The 21655-nt window shown below is 45.1% G+C and overlaps 1 protein-coding gene across 2 annotated transcripts in view; it reads right to left on the bottom strand.

The window, feature by feature from the left end:
* The window catches only part of CDH13 (cadherin 13), a gene marked incomplete at its 3' end in the record, with an annotated part of 1039464 nt that extends 1023717 nt beyond the window's left edge, over positions 1-15747 (bottom strand). For both annotated transcript variants that reach the window (XM_079760072.1, XM_079760071.1), the window contains exon 1: positions 15579-15747. In XM_079760072.1, coding sequence (XP_079616198.1) covers positions 15579-15623 — 45 coding nt within the window. In that variant the 5' untranslated portion in view covers positions 15624-15747. The remainder of the gene's footprint in view (positions 1-15578) is intronic.
* Between the last annotated feature and the right edge of the window lie 5908 nt (positions 15748-21655).

The raw sequence follows: 21655 nt of genomic DNA, 5'->3' as shown, positions 1-21655 counted from the left end.
ATAAGGACAAAATGATTGATGGAAATCTTTTGAATATCATTTGGGGACAAAGGTCACCAGAAGATGTCTAGGAGCATAGACTCAGTTCATCTCATTGTTTGCTCTTGGTCAAAGACCCCAGACTTAGTGAAATGACCAGTTAGATGTTGATTTTTGTTCAGAAAATGATGAAAATAATTTCTATGTAGTAGAATAGATAACCCCAAAGGTTTAGATATGTTGCAATCTCATACTGCCTAATTCAGCAATCTCATACTGATGTTTCTTTGTCAAATTGCTCATAAAAACCCAGCTTCTTAAATTGTTAGGGGCAGAAAGAGAATATTGGGGACCAGCTATAATTATAAGAAATAGTAATCATGCTCTTTTAACTATGGTTGTTTGGTTCTGAAGAAAGCACATTCTAAACTGCCTGGGAGTTGCACCTGGGACCTGGGAGCTCACCTGGATATGTGGCCCATCCTCCATATCTCCGTGCTGCCTATTATCATGGAAAGATTAACAACCTTGTTGCAGAAATCAGAGCCCCCAGCCCTTTACATATCGCTAGCCCTTTGAAGACCCCTAGCCCTTTGCATACCCACAGGTCTTTGCAAATCCCCAGCCCACATTATCTGTAAACTGCCCATTTGGCATCATCTTTGTCCTTCTACTCAATATAAACATCTGGCTTATGGTGGGGGACAGAGCAGATTTTTGTGGATGACCTGCTGCTCTCCCATACTGCCAGCATTATTGGAATAAATGCTCATATATGATTCAACTCTGTCTCTGCTGAATTGGCTCAAGTAGTGACAGGCAGCCCAGATCCATTGATTGTCCAGTTACAGAATGGCTTTTTAAATTGCCATATCATCTTACTGGTCTCCTCATAAATTAGTGAATTTATATTTACATTTACCTGTGAGTTATGGTTTTGCCTCTTGAAAAATTATACATTTAATATGTATAGTGGCTTCCTACTCATTAACTTCACAGACCCAACTCTGGATTCTGGCTTCCTAGTAATAATAGAATAGGGTAGAGATAAAAAATAATAATAAAGGCCTGAGAGTACTGGGTATATATGAAGCTCTACAGTTAGACCAGATTTTCTCAACTTTGCACTATTGGTATTGGGTAGGGATAATTCTTTGTGGTGGGGGCTGTCCTGGGCACTGTAGGATGTTGAGCAGCATCCCGGGCCTCATCCACTAAATGACAGTAGTCCCCTCTCCTGTATTGTGACAATCCAACATGTCTCCAGACATCACCACATATCCCTGAGAGGCACGATCACCCTCAGTTGAGAACCACTGGTATAGACTGCACTTCATGAGTAAGAATCATAGGCAGATATTAAAAGGATTGGTAAAGATTCACAATGGCACACAAAGAATTATTCTGGATGGGCTTCAAACCCCAATGGCTATAGATCTCACTGGCACTGGCCCTTCTCCTTCTTCCCTTGTGTCTGTAATCTGTGAGATCAGCAACTGCAGCATCTGCTTCTGTCTGGTCCACCTTAGATTCCTTAATTCCAAGATGAGAATTTAGAATTTAGTAGGTACCAATTGTGATTAGTGCTTGGTAGTGTGTGTGTGTGTGTGTGTGTGTGTGTGTGTGTGTGTGTGTGTTGTGTGTGGTGTCTTTAGCAGAAAAATGGTTTTTAAGCTGAAGTTTTGAGTCACCTCTGATAATTACTCACTTCCCCCTGGTATACATGTTAATAAACTGTTGGTTTTTCTCTTGTTAATCTGTTTTTTTCTTAAAGGCCCCCAGCTGAAAATGCAAAATGGGTAGAGGTGAAGTTTTTGTACCCCCTACAGAGACGTCCTGAATGCTTCCTGGTCATTACCCCATGTCTTCCTGTCTGCCTGTGTACCCAAAAGGTTGCACTAAGGGCATCCTGTGAACACAGCTCAGGGCCTCACAGAAGTAAATACCAATGAGATGGAGCAGACTTTCAGTCCCCAATGCTATATCTTTGTGGTCTTCCTTTCATAATCTTTGTTTTTGCTTCGGGGGAGCTAAGTTCTTGGCCCAGGTATATCCCTGCTTTACCTAGTACAACATCAGGTCAGCCTCTCCCCCCAGCAGCAGTTTGCAAACCTAATGGAACATCAGAATGCCCTGGAGGGTGGATATGTAAAGACAGAGTGCTGAGCTCACCCCAGGAACTCTGACTCAGTAGGACCTGATGAGAGTTTGCATTTCTAACAAGTTCCCAGGTGATGCTGACCCTGCAGCCTTGGTGGTCAAGGCCCAAGTTCAGAGACTATATTGCCCATTTACCCATGTGTCCTGTGAATCATGCCACATGCTATGCAGTTTCCTGACGTGAGAGTTTTGGGGGAGCATTAGACATGCAGCCTTGGGAAGCCTCTCTTTAACATTTAAATGCACATTGAAGCCTCAGAGACATTCAGTTGTAAAAAACAAAGCACAGCTAGGTTTACTTCTCTTGGGAAGTCGACTCTCCCTGAATATTAGCTCATACACCCATTTTTTCCAGAGTCCTTATTAATTCTCACTGAACCAGTACTTTTTCATACTGTAAGGGAAAAATAATCAGGGAGGGCAGAATCAGGCACTCATGTGGCTCTGTATGGTCCGCTATTGTCACCTGGGAAGGTTTCAAGAATCCTGAGGAGCCCAACAGAACCCCTGTGAGTCAGACTCCCCAGCCCAAACTGGAGGAGTTCCACCTGAAGGGAGACCCAGAAAGATAGTTACAGTCCCTTTGCTTTGCCTTTACAAACCCTAGCCTCCTAGGACCACAAATAGGCAATCCTGGTCAGGAAATAGCCCTGTTTCCCTTTCCTGTTGCACTGTACATGGCTCATGGTTTGTCACTCTGAATTTTAAACATGAAAGAGAAATAAAAATCATCAACCTAAGAGTGAGGGCACAGAGAAGTCCATTCCATGTTTAAGGAGCTTTAGAATCAAAGGAGGTCTAGGGAGGAAGAGTGCTGATGGGGAGTTTTTATTATTGCAGGGGCAACTTGATTTGGAGAGTGCTGAGTGCTGAATGCAAGGTTCAAGAGCTTCTTCACCTGCCTTAGATTATCCTCTCTTGCCAAGCTATGGAATTCTTCAACTGAACCCACCAAGGGGTGCCAAACATTCTGATTAATTTGGGTAAATCCTTTCATCAATCTGGTATCAATTTGAATACAATAATAATTAGCATGTCAATTCAGCTCTCTCTCTTTCCCTTCCTCTTTCCCTCCCTCCCTCCCTGTCCCTCTTCCCTGCCAGCCTTTCCTCTTCTCCCAGTTCTCCCCCTCTTTCTATCTCACCCTCTCACCTTCCTCTCCCCCATCTCTCTCTTCCTGAGCACTTACGCTCATTACTTTTAAAAGTCAGCCACACTAACACACCTGCTTTTCTGCCAGGACTGACACCAGAGACACTTGGGTCTGATGGGAATAATATCCAGGGAGACAAAGGTGGATTTTATTCCACTTTGCAAATTAGCAAAACAAAATTGAGAAACCACCTCTATATATAAAAGCCTAAGTGTCGGTCTGACTGTCCAACTGGTAGCTATGATGCGCATTGACCACCAGGGGGTAGACTCTCAATGCAGGAGCTGCCATGACGCACACTGGAAATTTAAAAAGAAATGGCACTGTGGACCTGGTGCCAACAAACCAACACTCAGCTTCCCCCAAGTGGGACACAGGCCCCACCACCACCCCAGAGTGACATCCCACCAAATTGCAGCCAATGTTGTCAAGACCTCATGGCACAAAATGCGGCCCACAGCCCAGCCCAGCCCAGCCAGGAAACGTCGCTGTAGGAGCCAGGTAATGACTTCACATAGCAATGCAAGGCTTCCTCTCCCTAGTGACTAGTCTCCTTAGAGTTTCTTCAGCCCAAGAACAGCCCCCTCAGTCCCCCAGCTGCCCAGGGCCAGCCCGAGGTGCAGGCAAGCCTTAGATGGCAGCTCCCCAGCCGCCCAGTGCTGCTCGAGGCACAGGTAACCAGGGCTTGCGCTGCCAGCAGTGGCAGCAGCAGAGGTGTGATGTGGCGTCATCTTCCCCTGATCGCCGAGTTGCCTCCCACTGCTGAGGGCTCCCACACTGTGAGTGGGGGCAGGCAGGGCTGAAGGACCCCCCTCCAGTGCATGAATTTTCAAATTGACCATCACTCCAACATACAAGTTGGCTGCCCCCATGTGGTCAAAGATGGCTTCCCCCATGTGGACACAAGATGGCCACCACAAGATGGCCTGCAGGGGAGGGCAGTTGGGGGGGACCAGGCCTGCAGGGGAGGGCAGTTAGGGGCGACCAGGCTGGCAAGGGAGGGCATTTAGGGGCAACTAGGCCTACAGGGGAGGATAGTTAAGGGCAACCAGGCTTGCAGGAGAGAGCAGTTGGGGGTGACCAGGCTGGCAGGGGATGGCAGTTAGGGGCAATCAGGCTGGCAGGGGAGCAGTTAGGCATCAATCAGGCTGGCAGGAAAGTGGTTAGGGGGTGATCAGGCTGGCAGGCAGAAGTGGTTAGGGACAATCAGGAAGGCAGGCAGGCGAGCAGTTGGGAGCCAGCAGTCTTGGATTGTGAGAGGGATGTCCCTACTGGGATCGGGCCTAAATGGGCAGTCGGACATCCCTCAAGGGGTCCCAGATTGGAGAGTTTGCAGGCTGGCCTGAGGGACACTCCCCCCCACTCACCCCCCGTGCACAAATTTCATGCACTGGGCCTCTAGTTCCTTATAATTGTTTTAAAATAGTGAGTCAAAGATGAAGCCCTAAGGTAGCATTCCAGGGCTTTGACAAACTGGTACCATCTAGTGGGAAAAAGAGTGTTGGCAGGTGGGTGCTAAACCAAATCTGGATGGTTTAAGAAAACAACAATCATAACTTCCCTCCATCATTAGTTCCACTGAGGAAGTTTGCAGTAACACATAATGATGGCAAATGGGATCTCTTATATACTCATGCCCTCCCTAAACACATACTGCTAGTCCAAGCACCTGTCATGCCTCTCCATGCTTCTGCTCAGGACTTCTCCAAAACCATAGTTGCTCCCCCAGAACCACAAAGGCTGAACAGGGAAGCACAGAAGAATTAATGGTGCCAGGGGCTACCCTTTACAAATGGAAGATGAATGTAGGTGGATATATACCCCAGCCTTCTCTCTTGCAAAGAGACCATTCTGAAGTGAGTTTTACACAGTTCTTCCTGCATAATGAGCCCATGGACAGTAACCAGCTCAATGGCAGTCTTTATTGGCTTGCTTGCTTTCTTATTTCGCACTCCTCATTTCTATCCCTGGGATTACCTCCCATACTAGCTCCCTGCGTCTAAGCCTGTGTCTCCTACACTGTTTAAGGGAAATCAATCCAAAACACCAATATATCTTTGAGTGGGAAGAAAGCCTTAAGAATTGTAGTCCAGATAATTACTACAAAAGCTAAATTATTATATATTATTATATATTTTAGGGATGACCTGAGAATTATGTTCCATACTTGACTACCAGCATCATTACCTTGATCAAAGTCAATGTGAAATAATCCAGCGATGTCTGAGTCCTCAAAAAGTATCACAGTTCTCAGGGCAACTAAGTTCTTACTGGAATGGCCATTCTTGCTGGGAGAAGCATGCAATGTGGGTGGGTTGTTTGTCCCAGTCAAAAGCAAGGACTCAGGCACAAAGAATAGCTCTGTGTGGCCTTACATAAAATGACCAACCACTCTGAACTTTTCTTTATATATAAAATAGGCTGGCAGGAAAGTGGTCCAAAATAGGTCCAGAGACATGGAAGCATGGTCTGATCCATGCTTCCATGTCTCTGGACCTATTTTGTTTGTCAGTTTATTTTGTTCATTAGATTCCACATATAAGAGAAATCATGAACTTATTTTTTCATATATAAGAATAGAGATACGAATTTATATGGATTGCAGCAACCATTTGAGAAAATGCATGCAACGGGCCCATAGCAGAAAATTGTACAGTACAGAAAACTTACCACAGTTATTTTTATGCATTTTAAATAATAATCATCATAAGTGTTCATGACACTACCACACACATCCACACACATACTGTCCTGATAAAGCCTCCTGGATGACAGATGCTGGGAAGATATATCTAGAAGATAAGATCCCATCAGATCAAATGATTTTATGAGGCATGAAATCCCCAGGGCAACAATCTTTGTGGAGCTACCAATATGGGAACTGGTAGCTCCAGTTCCCATATCTGTGAATTTTAAAATATACATTTCCCCCTCTAAATTAGTAAGATGCTCAAGACCAAAGCGCCATGGTACCTTCAAGCCATAAACTCCCTTGGAACACAGTGAGCTAAAGTTAATACAACCAAGTTTTCTTCTGCACCTAGCATTTGCCAATGGTGAGATGAAGTCATGAGCATACAATTATTTAATTCTCACGAAAACCCTGCTGGGCAAGTATAGCTTCTCTCTTTTTATTTAGACACAGGAGGAAATGGATGAGGAGGAAAGAAAAGTAACTTATCTGAGTTCACACAGCGTGCAAATGTCTGGGACAGGATTCTTTTTATTTTTATTGTTGAGAGTATTACAGATGTCCCCCATTTCCCCCCATTACCCTCCTCCACTGACTCCTGCCCTAGGCCTTCACCACACAACTGTCTGTGTCCATGGGCAATGCATATATGCATATAAATTATTTGGTTAATTTCTTCCCACCCTCCCTCTACCCTTCCTTCCCTCTTAGATCTGTCAGTCTGTTCCATGTTTCCATGTCTCTAGACCTATTCTGTTTGTCAGTTTGTTCATTAGATTCCACATACAAGTGAGATCATAGGCCAGGATTTAAACTCACTTCTCCCAAGCTCAGAAGTGCAAGATGCTTGCTCCTCTGGCTCTAGGCAAACTGTAGACCCTGATTAACCTCCATAATTTTCCCTTGAGGTCCACGACTATGTTGAATTAATCTCTGGGTCCCCAAATTGCCAGCACTCTTGGCACTTTGTCAATATTAAAAATTATGGGAAGGAAAAAAGAAAATATGGAAGGAAGAGAGGGAGGGAGGAAAGATGGAAGGAAAGAAGGAGGGCACAGCCACCCTTCCCCAAGTACTAATTTAGCCCCTAGTGTTTCCTATTGTAACAGTTACCAAATTTGTATTATTTCAGCTACTTATTTTCTTGTTTCTCATTGGATGCTCTCAGCAGACTATAAGCCCCATGAGAGCAGGTTTCACTTCCACTGTGTTACCTATGAATTCTCTAAATGCCTCTATAAATACTTAGCGAGTGGACAACAGTACATTCCTCACCTTCTGAGGATAATGTCACTATGCTGCTGGTTGTCGTTGCTGTTTTTTAAGAGAGCCAGTGTTAACGTTTACTAGCATACCACTGATTGGCAACCAGGGAAGATTCTGCTGTGATGCCTAGAAACATGGAGTCAGCAAGGCTGTATCTAATATGCTGAAACAAAGGTTTGTTAGCATTCGCAAAGCAATTGCTGAAAGTAGTGGATCATTATTTGCTTCATGTAAGAAATATTTCTAGTGCTGCTGATTGAATGTTCAAGAAACGATTAAAGGCCTTGGCAATGTTTCACTCAAATATCTTTTGCATGAAAAGCCTCAGAGATTGGTTAATTATAGAAGCTACACATTAGTCTCTCTAGTCAAGGGCATTTCCAGGCCTCCACAGTGCCCATCCCAGATGCAAGCACAGATAGGATCTGTGAGCACCAGCGTAACTGGGGCCCTGGATGCCTCTCCTAAGGAGCATTACTGCAGCCTGGCTAACACCCCATGGAAATGGCCCTCAGACCCTGTTTACTGGGTCAAACACCTGGGTTCCTTGTTTGGGCCAGTGGTTCTATCTTCCTGCCAACTGAAAGAGTCAGAACTCAAGCTTGCATCTTTAACTCCTCCCTGGCCCTTGCTCTGTCCTCTCCAAACCCAGTTATTATGCCCTGCCAAGTTCTTCCCTAAATATCTCCTGGATGCTCTGAGTAGCATGTGTCTACTCTCATCTGCATTGTCACTTACTCGTCTAGATTCTTCCCAGGATCTCAGGCCTACACTGGCTTCTCCCTTCCACTCGTACCCAGTTCCAATCCATTTGCTACCCTGCAGCCAGGGTGACCTTGTCACACTGTATCCTCCCCATATTACTCGCAATGGCTGCGCATTGCTCCAGGACAAACACGAAAATCCTTGCAGTGGCTGGCAAGGCCCCAGTGGCTCTAGTGCTTCTCACATCACTCTCTTTGGGCTGTGCCATGTCTCCTCCTGCCCAGAGACTTCCATCAAGCTGTGCCTTCTGCTCTGAATGCCTTTCCCAGCCCACACCCTGTAGTGTTCCTTCCTCACTACTCCTTTAGACTGTAACTTAGGCATCAGGAAGCCTCCCAGATCCTTCATCTGGGTCTAATGCTTTTCTTATATTCATTCATTCATTCATTCATTCATTCATTCATTCATTCATTCTCTCATTCACTCACTCATGTTAATGTAGAGCCAACTATATGGCAGGTACTGTTTTAGACCCTAGGGATACAGAACCACTCAGACAGCAACATGTACTATAATGGAGCTTACATCTTAGTGGGGGAGAAAGACAAGGCACAGACAAGCAAAATGTATATTATGGCATGACCTCACACAATTGTGTTTCCTTCCCTCATAGCAGTTGTCTCTGTTTTGAATTATTCATCAATTGATATTCATGTCCCTGCCAGGGGATCCCTTGGGGTCTGAGCCCTTCCTAGCAAATGTACCCTGAGAACATATAGGTCTTCTATGGATATCATAGATATTTATTGAATCCATTCAGTCCCAGGTGAATGAATGCCCATGAAGTCAAGTTGTTAGACTGTTTGGGGCTTAGAGGGGACAATCCCTAATGGCCAGACCCTTAATGCCCTCCTGCCCTGAGAGAAGGCTCCCTGCAGCCTCTCTCGCTATAATTTTGAGTCAGAGTAGAAGTCAGCAATCTTTTTCTATAAAGGGCCAAATAGTAAATATTTTAGGCTTGGTAGGCCATATGCTGTCAACTCTGTTGTTATAGCACAAGCGCAGCCATAGACAATTATATAAACAAGTGGGCATGGCTGTGTTCCAATAAAACTATTCATAGAAACAGGCTGCAGGCAGGAATTGGCCCGTAAGCCAGAGTTTGTAACCCTGGAGTGAGATGATCCCAGATGCCCAGCAGCTTATGGCAGCTGAAGGCGTGGCCTGACTCAGCTATGGGTTCTGCTGGCAGAATCCAACAGCTTTCAACAGACCCCACATCAATTAATAGGAAGATTATGACAGAAACTCAAGTTTCAGGCCTTTGCAGGTACCATCTCCTATGGCACGTGGAAAAGCGGTTCCCTGCCACTCCCAGAGGAAAGAGACTTTGGCCTGCAGGCTGCACAAGGCAGGGATGGAGGCTGCCACATTCCTTGCAGGGTCCCCAGGTTCCTCAGAGGCTGAGCTCATTTCCTGGCCCTGCCCAGGCATGTGGCAGGGCCCGCTCTAGGCTGAGCAGCTGCTGCCCTCCACCCAGCCCAGTCTGCGCTCAGCTGGGAGACACAGGGGCTTTGTGCTGATCGGGTGACACTCAGTGGGGCCTTTGAAATGAGACATGACATGTCAAAACCTGCCTATTGCTCATGCTAATTTTCAGGAATTTGACTTCTGTTGGCAGCTGACAGAGGAAAAACAATTACTTTTTGTTTCTGTATATGTGTATAGTTATAGTTACCCTAACCTTTGGGGTCTGTACTTACGGAAAATAAGAATTATCTGAGGCTTACATGCTAGAATGGGATGAGTGGACAAATTTGTCTAGTATTTACAGAGCCAGAGAACATTAATTATAGCATTAACACTATATGTGGGCTGTGGTGGCTGTCAACTGTTAAAAACAGTTACACAAACTCCAGATAGTGCTAGGGGTAACAATGCCCTGTGTATAAAAGTACTCTAGGCAACAAAGTGATAGAGCTAACATTACCCTGAAGTTATGAATGCTCTTTCTGTTAGCTCGGTGCTTCCAGAGTACCCTGCAGGGCTAAGTGCAAGATGTTTTTGTGATGCTCTGGTCATACTCACACTGTGGGTGAGCAATGCTGATGGGAGGCCAGTGCCCAGTGTGTCACTGTACTCCAAGGGCAGTGATGCTCTCTGTATAACGCTGCACCCAGTGCACTGGAGCCTACATCTTATCCGGTGGTCCCAGAGCCCCTTGGCTGCCGATGCATAATAATGTGTTGGGTGAACCAATCTGCTGGTATCCCAGCTCTCAGACTGCCTCAAAGCTTGGTGTGTCACTTCCCTGGGTGTAACTATTCTACATGAAACAATGGTCTGGGTGTTATGTTGCTCTGGATGCTCCCTAATCACCCAATGGCACTGACGGTAATAAAATTCTCAAAGAGAAGGTACAATCCCCTTGGTCATGTTCTTCCAAAGTGCACATAAATGTAATTCAATCAGAACAATCAAAAAGAAACTATTAAAATAGCTTATCACTGAAAAATTAACTGCATAAATTTGATGAAGCCGCAAAATTTTGGAAAGCAGACATTCCCAAGGCAAATGGCTATGGGGCAAGTTGATAAAACCAGGGCGGATAATGGGCTAGGTGAATAGTAGGGAGAGGTGGGGGCTGTGACAAACTACAGAGGCCTGTCCTCCCTAAAGGGGACAATAGTAACTCAGTTCCAATGGTGTGGCCATGTAAAAATGCAGCTCTAGGGTTGCCTGACTTTCTAATATTTTAAGAAATGCAAGAAACCTAGATTTGTTTCTAATGTACAATTTCCCACTTTACAAAACATTTGGGCCAAAGAAGATACATCTGTGAGCTATGTTTGAACTGTGGCTGTCACTCTGTGACCTCTACCCAAAAGCCAGATTGGCAGAATTGAGATGGATGGGCTTCAGCAACAAAAAACTGATATTGCAAGGTTCAATCTGCTAAGCCAAAGGATGACCATTCACCTCCATGAAACCTGGCTCAGTCTGCATTTCAAGTTTCAAAGATCATTTCTTTCTTCTCTAGCCTGCTCTTAGCTGCTTCTCCCAGCAGAGAAAGTAGTTTTCTACCCTAACCCTAAAATAAAGCCAATACTTAGTGTATGGTGATGGTGCAGGGGATCCTACAGTCCCGCTAGTCATCCTTTATAGAGTCTGCTCAGGTAGGGGGATCCAGGCCTGGGGTCCCCCGGGTGGCTGCAGAGGAGACAAGCTGTGAGGAATTGTATTGGCAGCATCTGTCAGGAGGGTCAGATCCTCCCAGGCGTGTGGGCACCTTGCAGACAGCCAGGTGGAAACATTGCCAAAACCACTGGTCACTTGATTTGATTCTGTCCAACTGATTATTGTAATTGGATGACAGACTGATATTTCCCTCTCTTTTTCAACTGGTGTTGAAGGGTGAGCGGATCTGGCTCATGACTCACTCTTCTGGGTAGTTACCTAATGGGGCAGATTATCTCCTTTCACAGGCAGAACTGTGCCTGCCTTTTGGCTGCCTGAAGAGTAAGCTAGGTCCAACTGTAGTCAAATGCCAGGAAATTTCAGGACTTCCTTGCATTTCATATTGCATTGTCTACAAAGGTCTTTGAAATGTTCCTTGCTCTAATACTCCGAGGGGATACATAGTTGAAGAATAAAATAGAACAGAAGCAACTACAATAGGGAAAAAAGGAAGGAAAAAAAATAAGGAAAGATACTCAGTGCAAAATGACAGGACTTCTCATTGTAGCAAATAATTGGGGAAAAGGACAGTAGTTTTGTTTTAATGGAGCTGCTATACTGAAGTTCTTTATAATATGAGCTGTAGATTCAGAATTTTGTAATGCTGTGGATGGAGCCCTCTTCTGGAGAAATTTTCAAACAGATATTAAAACAAGATAAAAACACACAGAGATAGACACTCACACACACATAGTCACACACAGAGAGAAAGATAATTAGGATATATTGTTGGCTATTTAGATGATATGTCATCCATATATGAATTGAATCCATAGTGTTTTTCCCCTCCTTTTCCTTACTTTCCACTAAATAGAAATTACTCCTCAAAGAACTATTTTTTGTTATTTTTTCTTTGTTTGTTTTGATGTTTTTTTGTGTGTGTGTGTGTGTGTGTGTGTGTGTGTGCTTGAAAGGAGGGAAAGAAAGAAGGATATCCTCAAGAGTCTAGCTGAACTTTTACCTAAACAGTGAACTTCAGACTGAGACTCCATGCACACATCTAATGCTGGTACTTATAGATAATGCAGTTATTGGGTACATTGGTTTCTTGGGCAGTTTTAACACATACAGAATATTCTAGAAATAGATTTTGTTTAATGGAAAACCGAGGGCTCAAAATAGAAAAGGAGAAAAGGAGGGAGACAGAGTGGGAGAGATTAGCTAAAATGACTATTGAGGCTTTTAATACAGACCATGGCATTACATAAATTCCAGATCACATATTCAGCCTTGCAGTTTATTAAATGTCTTTGGGGACTTGCTAAAAAAAATTGTTCAGACACATTAACTCTACCACTTTAATTCCTTTCACCAGGAATATCTCTGTTTCCCCAGTGCTTTTGAAGTCTCCTAGGCTGTCACATGCTGAACCCTTCTCAGGGCAGGGGTGCTCTCTGCAATCCTCAATCTTTTATCCTCATCATAATGGTTCTGCAAAAAAACACTTTCCTTAAAATATAATATAGGAAGTTGAAGGGGCGCTAAAAGACACTGATTCTCACTTAAAATCCTGCAAATCAAGATTCTGACTCCAAGGAAGGATTTCCCATTTTAAAATCAACACCGCAGAATTCTGTGGAACATTTGTAGTCACTCCCAAATGACTGCTCTCCAAACCTGAACCACTCCCTAAAATCCTAATTCTTGGACGATTACTCCTTTATTGTTAGAACTTCTGGCTAGTTGTGATACCCAAATATGGGAGGGGGAGTCATATTTACTGTGGAATTTCTAGCTCATGCTGCTCTTTTTTCATTATTTATTATAGCCAAATTCCAGAGGCCACTTCTGGGACAATCTTTCTCAAAACACCCAGGGGAAAAGAGAGCTGACTGTCCTTAACTTTGCCAGTTCCGAGCCATTGTTGGTTAGAATTCCTCTCCCTGCACCCCAAAATGCCTAAAAGAGCAACCTAGCCCATGAACTTACAGAGACTGATATCTTCCAAAGCTGGACCTAGCACCTTACCACTGAGGTGGAAAAACACACACATGCTTGCCTGAACACCATGAGGGCTGAGTGACTAATTTGCTTTATTACATTGTTTTTCCCTTTCTTCTGTTTTCTCTCTGCCTCAGGAAAGTTTTGTTCTTTTCTTGTTGACTCAAAGGCCCCAAGACTTTCCCCACTTTCCCCACCATGGCACACAGAGCTCTGCACTCAGGCCTCTTGTTGGGTAACTGGATTGTGCCAGCATGATTTCTCTGCAAGGTGGTACTGCTACCAGGATATCAATTACTGACCTAATGTGGACATTTGCTCTGATTGTGCATAATAATCTAAAAGAGAAATATGCTTCTCAGGGCAGGCAATTTAATTCATTTAAAGGAACCAAGTGAGCTGAGAGTCTTCATAACCCACCTGTGTTAGCTGGGCCTTGGCTGAGGAGACACACCAGTTGCTTCACAAAAGGCATCATGTGAGAAGCTCCCAGTGCATAAGGATTGCTATGTGGTCTGTCTTGTTCAGAAGGAGGCATAACTTTGGGCAAGCCCTGGAATCCAAACTGAGGGTAAAGCATGCCCACAGAGACTGTGAAGTACTAGGTAAGGTAGTGGTAAGTGTTCCCAGACACCGACAGCTCCCCGTGAGCCAGGCCTCGTGGTAATTGCGTTACCTGGGACATCCTGTTCAATGCAATACAATCTGCCTAGCAAGCCTACGGAGGTGATAAGATTATTTTACGGTGGAGAATCTGGAAGCCCAGAGAGGTTAAGCAACTTGCCCAGAGTGGTACTACTAGCATATGGCAGAACAGATCTGCCTGAATCAGAAGCATTCTCTGCACTACCCTGCTAAATTGGGATTGCATATACCTACACACAGCCTCAGAAATAATTAGTCCAGAAAGGCTGGAAAACTGGTTCATAGACAGGCATGGGATTTGTGGAGGACTTAAGGCTACAGGAACCCTAAGAAAATCAGCCAGCAAACCTTGGTGGAAGAGGAGTACAACTGAATAAGGGAGTATGAGTGGGGAAAGGGGACTCAGCAGCCAGGCACCTTACTCTGCCTCCAAGTACTATCACACACTGCCACCCCCACTCTGAGTGCTCTCCATGGGACATTGATCAGATTACGAAGTCTAACCCTAATGTTGACCCAACGGTGGTCTCCCCTTAGAAGGCTGCACTGCATCTCCTCATCCTAACCTGCCCCTGCCTGGGACCCTAGCTGCTCACTCTGCCTCTCACCTACTCATACATATGCCTCTTCCCCTGGCACCCAGGAGTCCTGGCCAGAAACTCAACACCCATTCCTAGCACCCCAAGGCACTCCCTGTCTCCTTCCCTCCTCTCCTAGGCTGCCAGGGAGACCTAGGGGACTGGGTCCCTGAGCAGTGCTGGGCGTGCCCCTTAGCCTCCAGCACCTCCGAGTACTGCTTTCCTACACACAAACTTCCAGAGATCTCTCAGATACATAGGTAGTTGCTGGAGTACTGTGTCTCCATTGTCCCCTTTTAAGAATCTCAGGGCGCTTCCCTCACACAGCAGCGCTCCCTTCAGAGGGTTAACAGGCAGCTGCGGCTCCGGTGGGCAAGGCTTGAACTTTTCTGTGTTCCGCTCCCGCCTGCCTGCCCGCCCAGGAAAGCAGCAGAGGAGGCAGCCAAGCCTCAGGGCTGAAGCTTCAGTTAGCTGGACAAATGGGATGTAGTGTGAGGGTTTGGGGCCTGTGCCCTGACAGGGGACGCGCTCCGGTCTTTCCTGGCCTGAGGTTGGGGAAGGAAAGGACCCCCAAGCAGGAGCAACTGCCACTGGCGCCTTTGAGCGACAGCAGCAGCCGCTGCAGCGCAAGGCTAGCCAGAGGCACCTTCCAGCGCAAGCCTCTGGGCTGGGTGAGGGGGCCCGGGCGCCCCAGGAAGTCAGCAAAGCCAGGCCATCCTCTCCAGCCGCAGAGCAGCCCACAGTCCCGACACCAGCAGCGCTTCCCTGCTCCGCGCCCAGCTTGGTAAAATAACGACTCCTTGGAGTCTTTTCCAACTGAGTCTTTCTCCAATACACGAGCCTCTGGGAGAAGGCGAATCAAAGTTACCCCACTTGATGTAGGCGAGAATGTCGCCCCTGCTTGCAAAATAAAGGACTCAGGACTCCGGAGATCTCTCCTTCTCCCCCTCAAGCGAGCGAGCGCGCGCACAAACACACACACACACACACACACACACACACACACACACACACACACACACAGGCAAGGCGGAGTGGATAACCGAGAAGCCTTAGGATCTCTGGGGCTGGGAAGAATGACCTCCCTTCCAAGCCCAGGGCTGTCTTTGCCACGGCTCCAGGAGTCCCCTAGCGCCCCGAAGCCCCCTCACTCTGCGGGCATCAGGCGATCGGAATGCAGAACCCCGGCGCAGGGCGCGCCTCCGCAGCCCCTCTTCCCTACCTGGGACAGGAGAATACACAAGACGAGCGGAGTTCTCGGCTGCATTTTGCCCGACTAGAAGAGCCCGGCGGCGTTTTCATTCATGCACGAGGCTGCACTGAGCATATTTTCCGTGGGAGCCAGGCTTTGAGGAGAGGCTCTGCCTCGCCAGCCAGCCAACTTCCCAAATAGATCAGCGGCAGCATCACGAAAGCATTGGGTAGAGGCTGATGACCAGGACCAATGGCTTTACAAGACGGATTCCTTCATAAAGCTCCCTCGTTTTGCATGGCAGATACCGGGAGAGCACCTCGCGCAAAGCGAGCCCCTCAAAGGAGGCAGCCCATTTGCTTTTTTGGACTGTTGGGGCCCAGCCTCACAAATCACGCTGGGCATCGCCAGCAGATTCCACTTATGCAGAGAATGGAATTGCACCCGGGACTGGCGGCCACTTACAGCCCAGTGCAAAAAGATTCTCTTTATTAAAATGTTAATAAGATCCACTTTATTTCCAATAAATCAAATAAAATGATCCCAACAGTTCCAGCCCTTTCTACGCCTGGAAAGACTTGGCAATGGATTTTTTTTCTTTCTTTTTTTCCCATGTGATCCAAGTCATGATGGTGTTTGGTGTTTCCCTGCCATCACACAAATCACAAAGAGGACAGATCAATTCTAGCTTGCAGAAAAAAAATCCATCAAGGGGCAATAGACTTTATTAACTGCTCAGATGAGAATCTGACTGGCCACCTACTCCACAAACATTCATCTGCTTCCAAAGTTGGGACGACGATGTGAGGAAACTTTTTTTAAAATTTTCTATATGGATGTGATCTTTTGGAAGCTCCTAGCTATTCCCCCAAAACTCAGAACAGTAGTACCCATGTCTCAGGGGATTTTATAAATGGAGTCCTATGGAAATGAGGGTAAGAGGGATATCTAGGTTTGTCTTGCCCAGTAGGAATCTAAGAATATGCAATAAAGACCATATGCTGTCATGTCCATGCAGCCCCCTAAAAAGGATTTAAAGTGTTCTATAATATAAGATATTTGTGCAATAGAATTTATGCAACCAATATAAAAAATCTGGGCCAGAAGGCAAGAAATCAGAAAACTGAAATGCTAAACCCAAACTCTAATAAATTTGCTCTGATTTAGATCTGAGCTTCCTGGTGGCTAAAGCAATAAGAGAAATACATAAGTTACATAGTTTTATCATGTGAATATCTTCTGACATAATTTCCCTTTATGTAAAATAATGGAATAAGTGTATTATGTGTTATCTAATCTAGCAGGACATTAACCCATGATCCAGGAGATGGGGCTGTATTCCTAGCATCTGGCACAGGGCCTGGAACATGGAGACCATCATTAGTATGTGTTAAAGAGATGTCTAGACTTATTCAAGAAGTAGTGAGGGTGGGATGGAACAAATATTTTTAGAGTCACATTGCCTAATCTTAACCTGCAGCTCTACCACTGACTAATAAGTGACTCATGCTATCTCTGCCTCTGTCCAATGGTTAAGTAAATATATACATTATACTGCACTCATAAGGATGTGGTGAGGATTAAATAACAAAATAAGCACTCTCAATAAATGTAAACTGATGCACCTTAAAAATTATTTCATTGTCAGCTGTTCTATCACAAGGTCATCTCATGTGGTCCCAAGGTCATTAAATGAAGATGCAATGCCATCTGACCACCGGGCTGATTTAGCTGGTGCTGGCCCAACAGATGGCAATGTTGGCCAAACAGCTCCCAAAAGAGCCCAGGAAAGGTGAATACTTCTGTTCTTCCAGCTTTCCTCTGTCCTCTTTTCAAGGTAGCATTGCCCCTGAGCCTCTATGAAGTGCAGTCACAGTGTTTGATAGATGCTGTACTTGTCTCAGATTGGAACCCATGTGTGTGGAGACCCATCCACACATTGCTCACCAGTAAGAATACAACAAGGTTCTTTGGAGCCAGACCTGATTCAAATCAAGGCATCGTGAAATATCCTGATTTTTCTCCATTCCAGGGCAGAATCAGGGGCCAGCTGAGCCGAGCCCATAGATTCAGCAGACACAGAGAGAGATAGAGAGCAGAGGACAGCTTGACAGATGATAAACCATGATAAGGGGTAATGATGGCAGCAAGATGATGTTCCAGCTACATTTCCACAAGCAGACACGCAGTCAGGAAGCACTACTAAGGGTAGGGTGTTTCCAAGGACGCACGTGTACAAAGTACAAAGCAGTATTATTGATTTTATGGTTTTGCTGGACCTTTCTATGGTCTCCCTATTCCATCATTTTTACTGCTGCTCACCAAGTAGGTCCAGTTTTCCCCCTTCCTGGCACATGGAAGGGTTGCACTTGCCGCCCCCTTGTGGTTAGCATGAGGAAGTGTGACTAGTTCTAGCCAATAAACTGTAAGAAAAGCGACAAGGATCACTTCAAGGCTGAAGTATTTAATCACCAGTGTGAGACAGGCTAGTTTCCCTGGAATAGGTGCTGAGATGGAGCTTTGTGCAGGTGGCTTATTGGGGAGTGTTCTCAGGAGCAACAGCTGCAAGAGGGAGGGAAACAAATTGGCAGACGTAGAAGGTGAACACAGCTGTCCTTGCAGTAGAGGACTCGGCCAATCCCAGGGGAGCTCTGAGGTTAGAGTGGTCCTTCAAAGATGACCCTAATAGAGCCATTTCTGAAGAACCTTTGTGTTCCCAGGGCGCCAGCTGCTCCCTAAAGGAGGATAATAATGTTGGGTGAGGTTGTTTCAGCTTCATCAATGTATTGAATTAAGGTGCTGACCCACAACACGTAACTGGAGGCAGTGTTTCCTAGGCTGCAGATGAACTTGTGCATCTGAGGGCACCAGTAAAGATAGCTACAGATTTGCCTGGCCCAAATTCTGCTGAGTCTGTCTCCATCCAGGTACTTGCAGGCATTCCCCAAGGTTCTGGGCTTTTGTCCTGAGCTATTCTACTGGCAGGCAGAGTGGCTCCAGCCAACCTCACCTGATTCCAGGTGGATGTGCCCAAAGGGCAGTCCCCATCCCTTCCTACTTCAGTAGGGGAGGTGTTGGGAGTTGTAATAAGTTACAAATGTAACTTTCAGAGTCTTCTTAGGCCTTGAGGCTCATTTCTAGAAACCATAGAGGCTAGGAAGTTGGAAAGAAATTTGTCCAAAAAATGACACCTGGATTGGGATCTCTGGATTTCGCTTGTATTGGGCAAGTAGCTTTTACTCTCCAACCTCAGTTTCTTCATCCATACAATAGAAATAATAACATAGCAACAATCCAAGGATTGTTGTAAAAAAAAATGATGTTACTTTTCCCCTCTATCCCTTACACCACTCTACTCTCACAGAATGTACATTTTACCAAAAATATCATGTTTTTTGTTTAACAAAAATAGGAGAAAAGTAATTTTATTACAGTGATAACAGATTTATGAAGAAGAAATCCATTTGTTTGTTTGTTTTGCCTTGTTCTCCCTTCAGCTTCCTAATGAGGGGTTTTTGGCTGATTGACTGATGGTGGCAACTAAATACTGAAGCTAAAATCCACCTCCCAACTACCCCTGCTCTACCTCCCCCACTACAGCCCTCCAAGAGCCCCATCAGCTTTTGCAGCTATGGGTTCCCCAGAAGCCATGTCTGTGTCCAGACACATTCCAGGTTCACATTCCTTTTTCAAGCACATCAGCCTGGCTTTGGAGATGGTGGAACCATCACCCAATAGTCTGCAGCTGTTTCCTGAGGTTCCAGGGATTGAGACTTTCCTCTCATTGACTGATGTGGATGGAGACATGATTTCTGAGTGTGTGGAGGTGGCTGTGTGGGTGTGTGCAGTGCTTGTGTGTCATCTATACAGGCACATGAATGTGCGTGTGTGGAGAGGAGCAACTGGGATATCATCCAGCAGAGATAATTTATTCAAATTGTGGTACCCTTTAAATTTGCTGCTGTGATCAGACATTTGAATAGAATAGTGATAAACTGGATAGATGTCCTTATGAGACTCAATAGTTATCAGGTATGCAGGGGCACTTGATACTTGGAGAGCAGGGAGGGAAGTCCATCCCATCTAGCATTATAATGTAACATAATGCTGAAGCTACACCCCCTCAATGCTTTTATCCTGCTAAAAACACCCAAGGTTATGACCATACACCATTGCATAATACCTGGCTACCAAAAGTCGCATCCTTGATCTGCTTGAGCCATGAACCTGCTTTATGTTTCTTCATTGCCCCTTCTGTTATTTGGCCTTATATCATAAGTGGTTACTTTCATTATTGTCTCAATTCTTCACTCCAACCTGCATCTACATCTTTTACCCCTTGACTTTGGGTTTGCCATACGAACTTGGTGTGGCCAATGGAATGAAGCAAAAGTGATGGGGTGCCAGTTAAAAGCCAAGGCTCCAAGAGGCCCTGTGCATTTCAGCTCCCTCTCACTAGGTTCTCTATCAGTGCCTCAAAGGAACATTCATGGACTAGCTCACTGCTCGTAGGAGGATAGACAAGCACCTCCATGGACCCAGAGAAACTTGAGCAAAGCCAACAGAGCTTTGATACATAGCAAACCATCCAGATCAGCTGACTCACAGGTATGTGATCTAAAAATAAATGATTGCTCTAAATTTGGGGGGCGGTTTGTTATGTATCAATAGCTAACCAATAATTACATTTTTGGTTTGTTGTCTATATCTCCTACATCTGTCTTTTTTGCTGCTGTGTGCTTAGCTTCTAGAACAGTGTCTGGCATACAGGAGGTGCTCAAAGGATTTTTGTTGTAAAGATAAATGGCTTCTGTACTGAACAATGCATGATGCTGATATGAACCCCCCACACACACACATGTACTGCCCTACCAGAAATATATCCTGATGGTGACAGTTCAGTCCTCCCACCTGGAAAGCATTCTGTAACCTTGACACTCTGCACTCACATGTAGTCATCTAGGTCAGCCTATGACAAGGCAAGGCCTTCTTACAATAGTTTCAACCAGGATTGGATATAGTAAGGAACACTCCACAGAGGCTAGTGTGAGAATGTAGGTGCTTGGAGATCTTCGTTGAAAGACCCTTGGGATGTGACATCCTTCTGAATTTCCTTAATTTATAAAAAGTCCAGACATCTAAGTCTAAGACAGAAAGTACTCCTTTGACTTTTGAGATACTGCACTAATATAGGATCCTCTGTGAATATGTTTAATACAATCGTGACTTCCACACTAGCATGTAAATAAAACCTGGAGTGACTTTTAGGCGACCTAAATTCAACTTGCCCAATTGTCTTTAAAGGTTTCAGTCCTTCCTTAAGTAGCAAATTTGGGCATTCAGACACCAATTTTATCCTATAAACTGGAAGCCATTGAGAGCCCCCTCTAGGTGTCTCCCTTACCCAAAATTAGTTACTGGGGTTATTTCTCAGCATCAGTTTCTCATAGTATGACCCCTAGACCACATCTGCATCACCTCTGAACTTGTTGGAAATAAAAATTCACCAAATAGTTCCCTCCTTCCACCCACCTAATCCAGTATGGCTGTCTCCTAGAAAATCCTTAGGCTCCTTTGTGACTATTTACTGCAAAGTTACTGAATCTGTCTCTGGTTGCTTTTCGCGTGCCAGCATAATTGTGAGACCATCACTTAGCAATTACTTGGGAAATTTATTTACAATGCAAGGCAGATCCATGTATGTTTGTAGTGGATAAATTTACTTACAATGTAATCCAAATCTGCCAATACCTCTAGTAGATAAAATTGTGCTGCTCCTATAAAAAGCAACCCACCCAGTTAATGATTTCTGTGGTCTTTTATGAATAGACCAAGGTCAGGTCCACCATAATGAGTTGGGGAAAGTTAATCTGTGAAGCAAGTTAAGCACAGAAAACTACATTTTAATGATTCTCAATGTGTGACAGCTGTCTGGATTTAACCAAATGAGCACCAGAAAAGGCAAATCCAAGACTCTTTTATTCCTTAAGCTGAGCTTTTTATGGAGTTAAAATGGCTGGTGTGCAATTTCCATGAGGTCAGGGAGGATGTCTGTCTTTCTCTCCCTTGGATACTCCTTGCCCCCACATTGCCTGGCACTGAGTAGA

The sequence above is a fragment of the Cnephaeus nilssonii genome, assembly GCF_951640355.1.
Source record: "Cnephaeus nilssonii genome assembly, chromosome: 20".
NCBI lineage: Eukaryota > Metazoa > Chordata > Mammalia > Chiroptera > Vespertilionidae > Cnephaeus > Cnephaeus nilssonii.
This window is presented reverse-complemented; position numbering and strand designations above follow the sequence as displayed.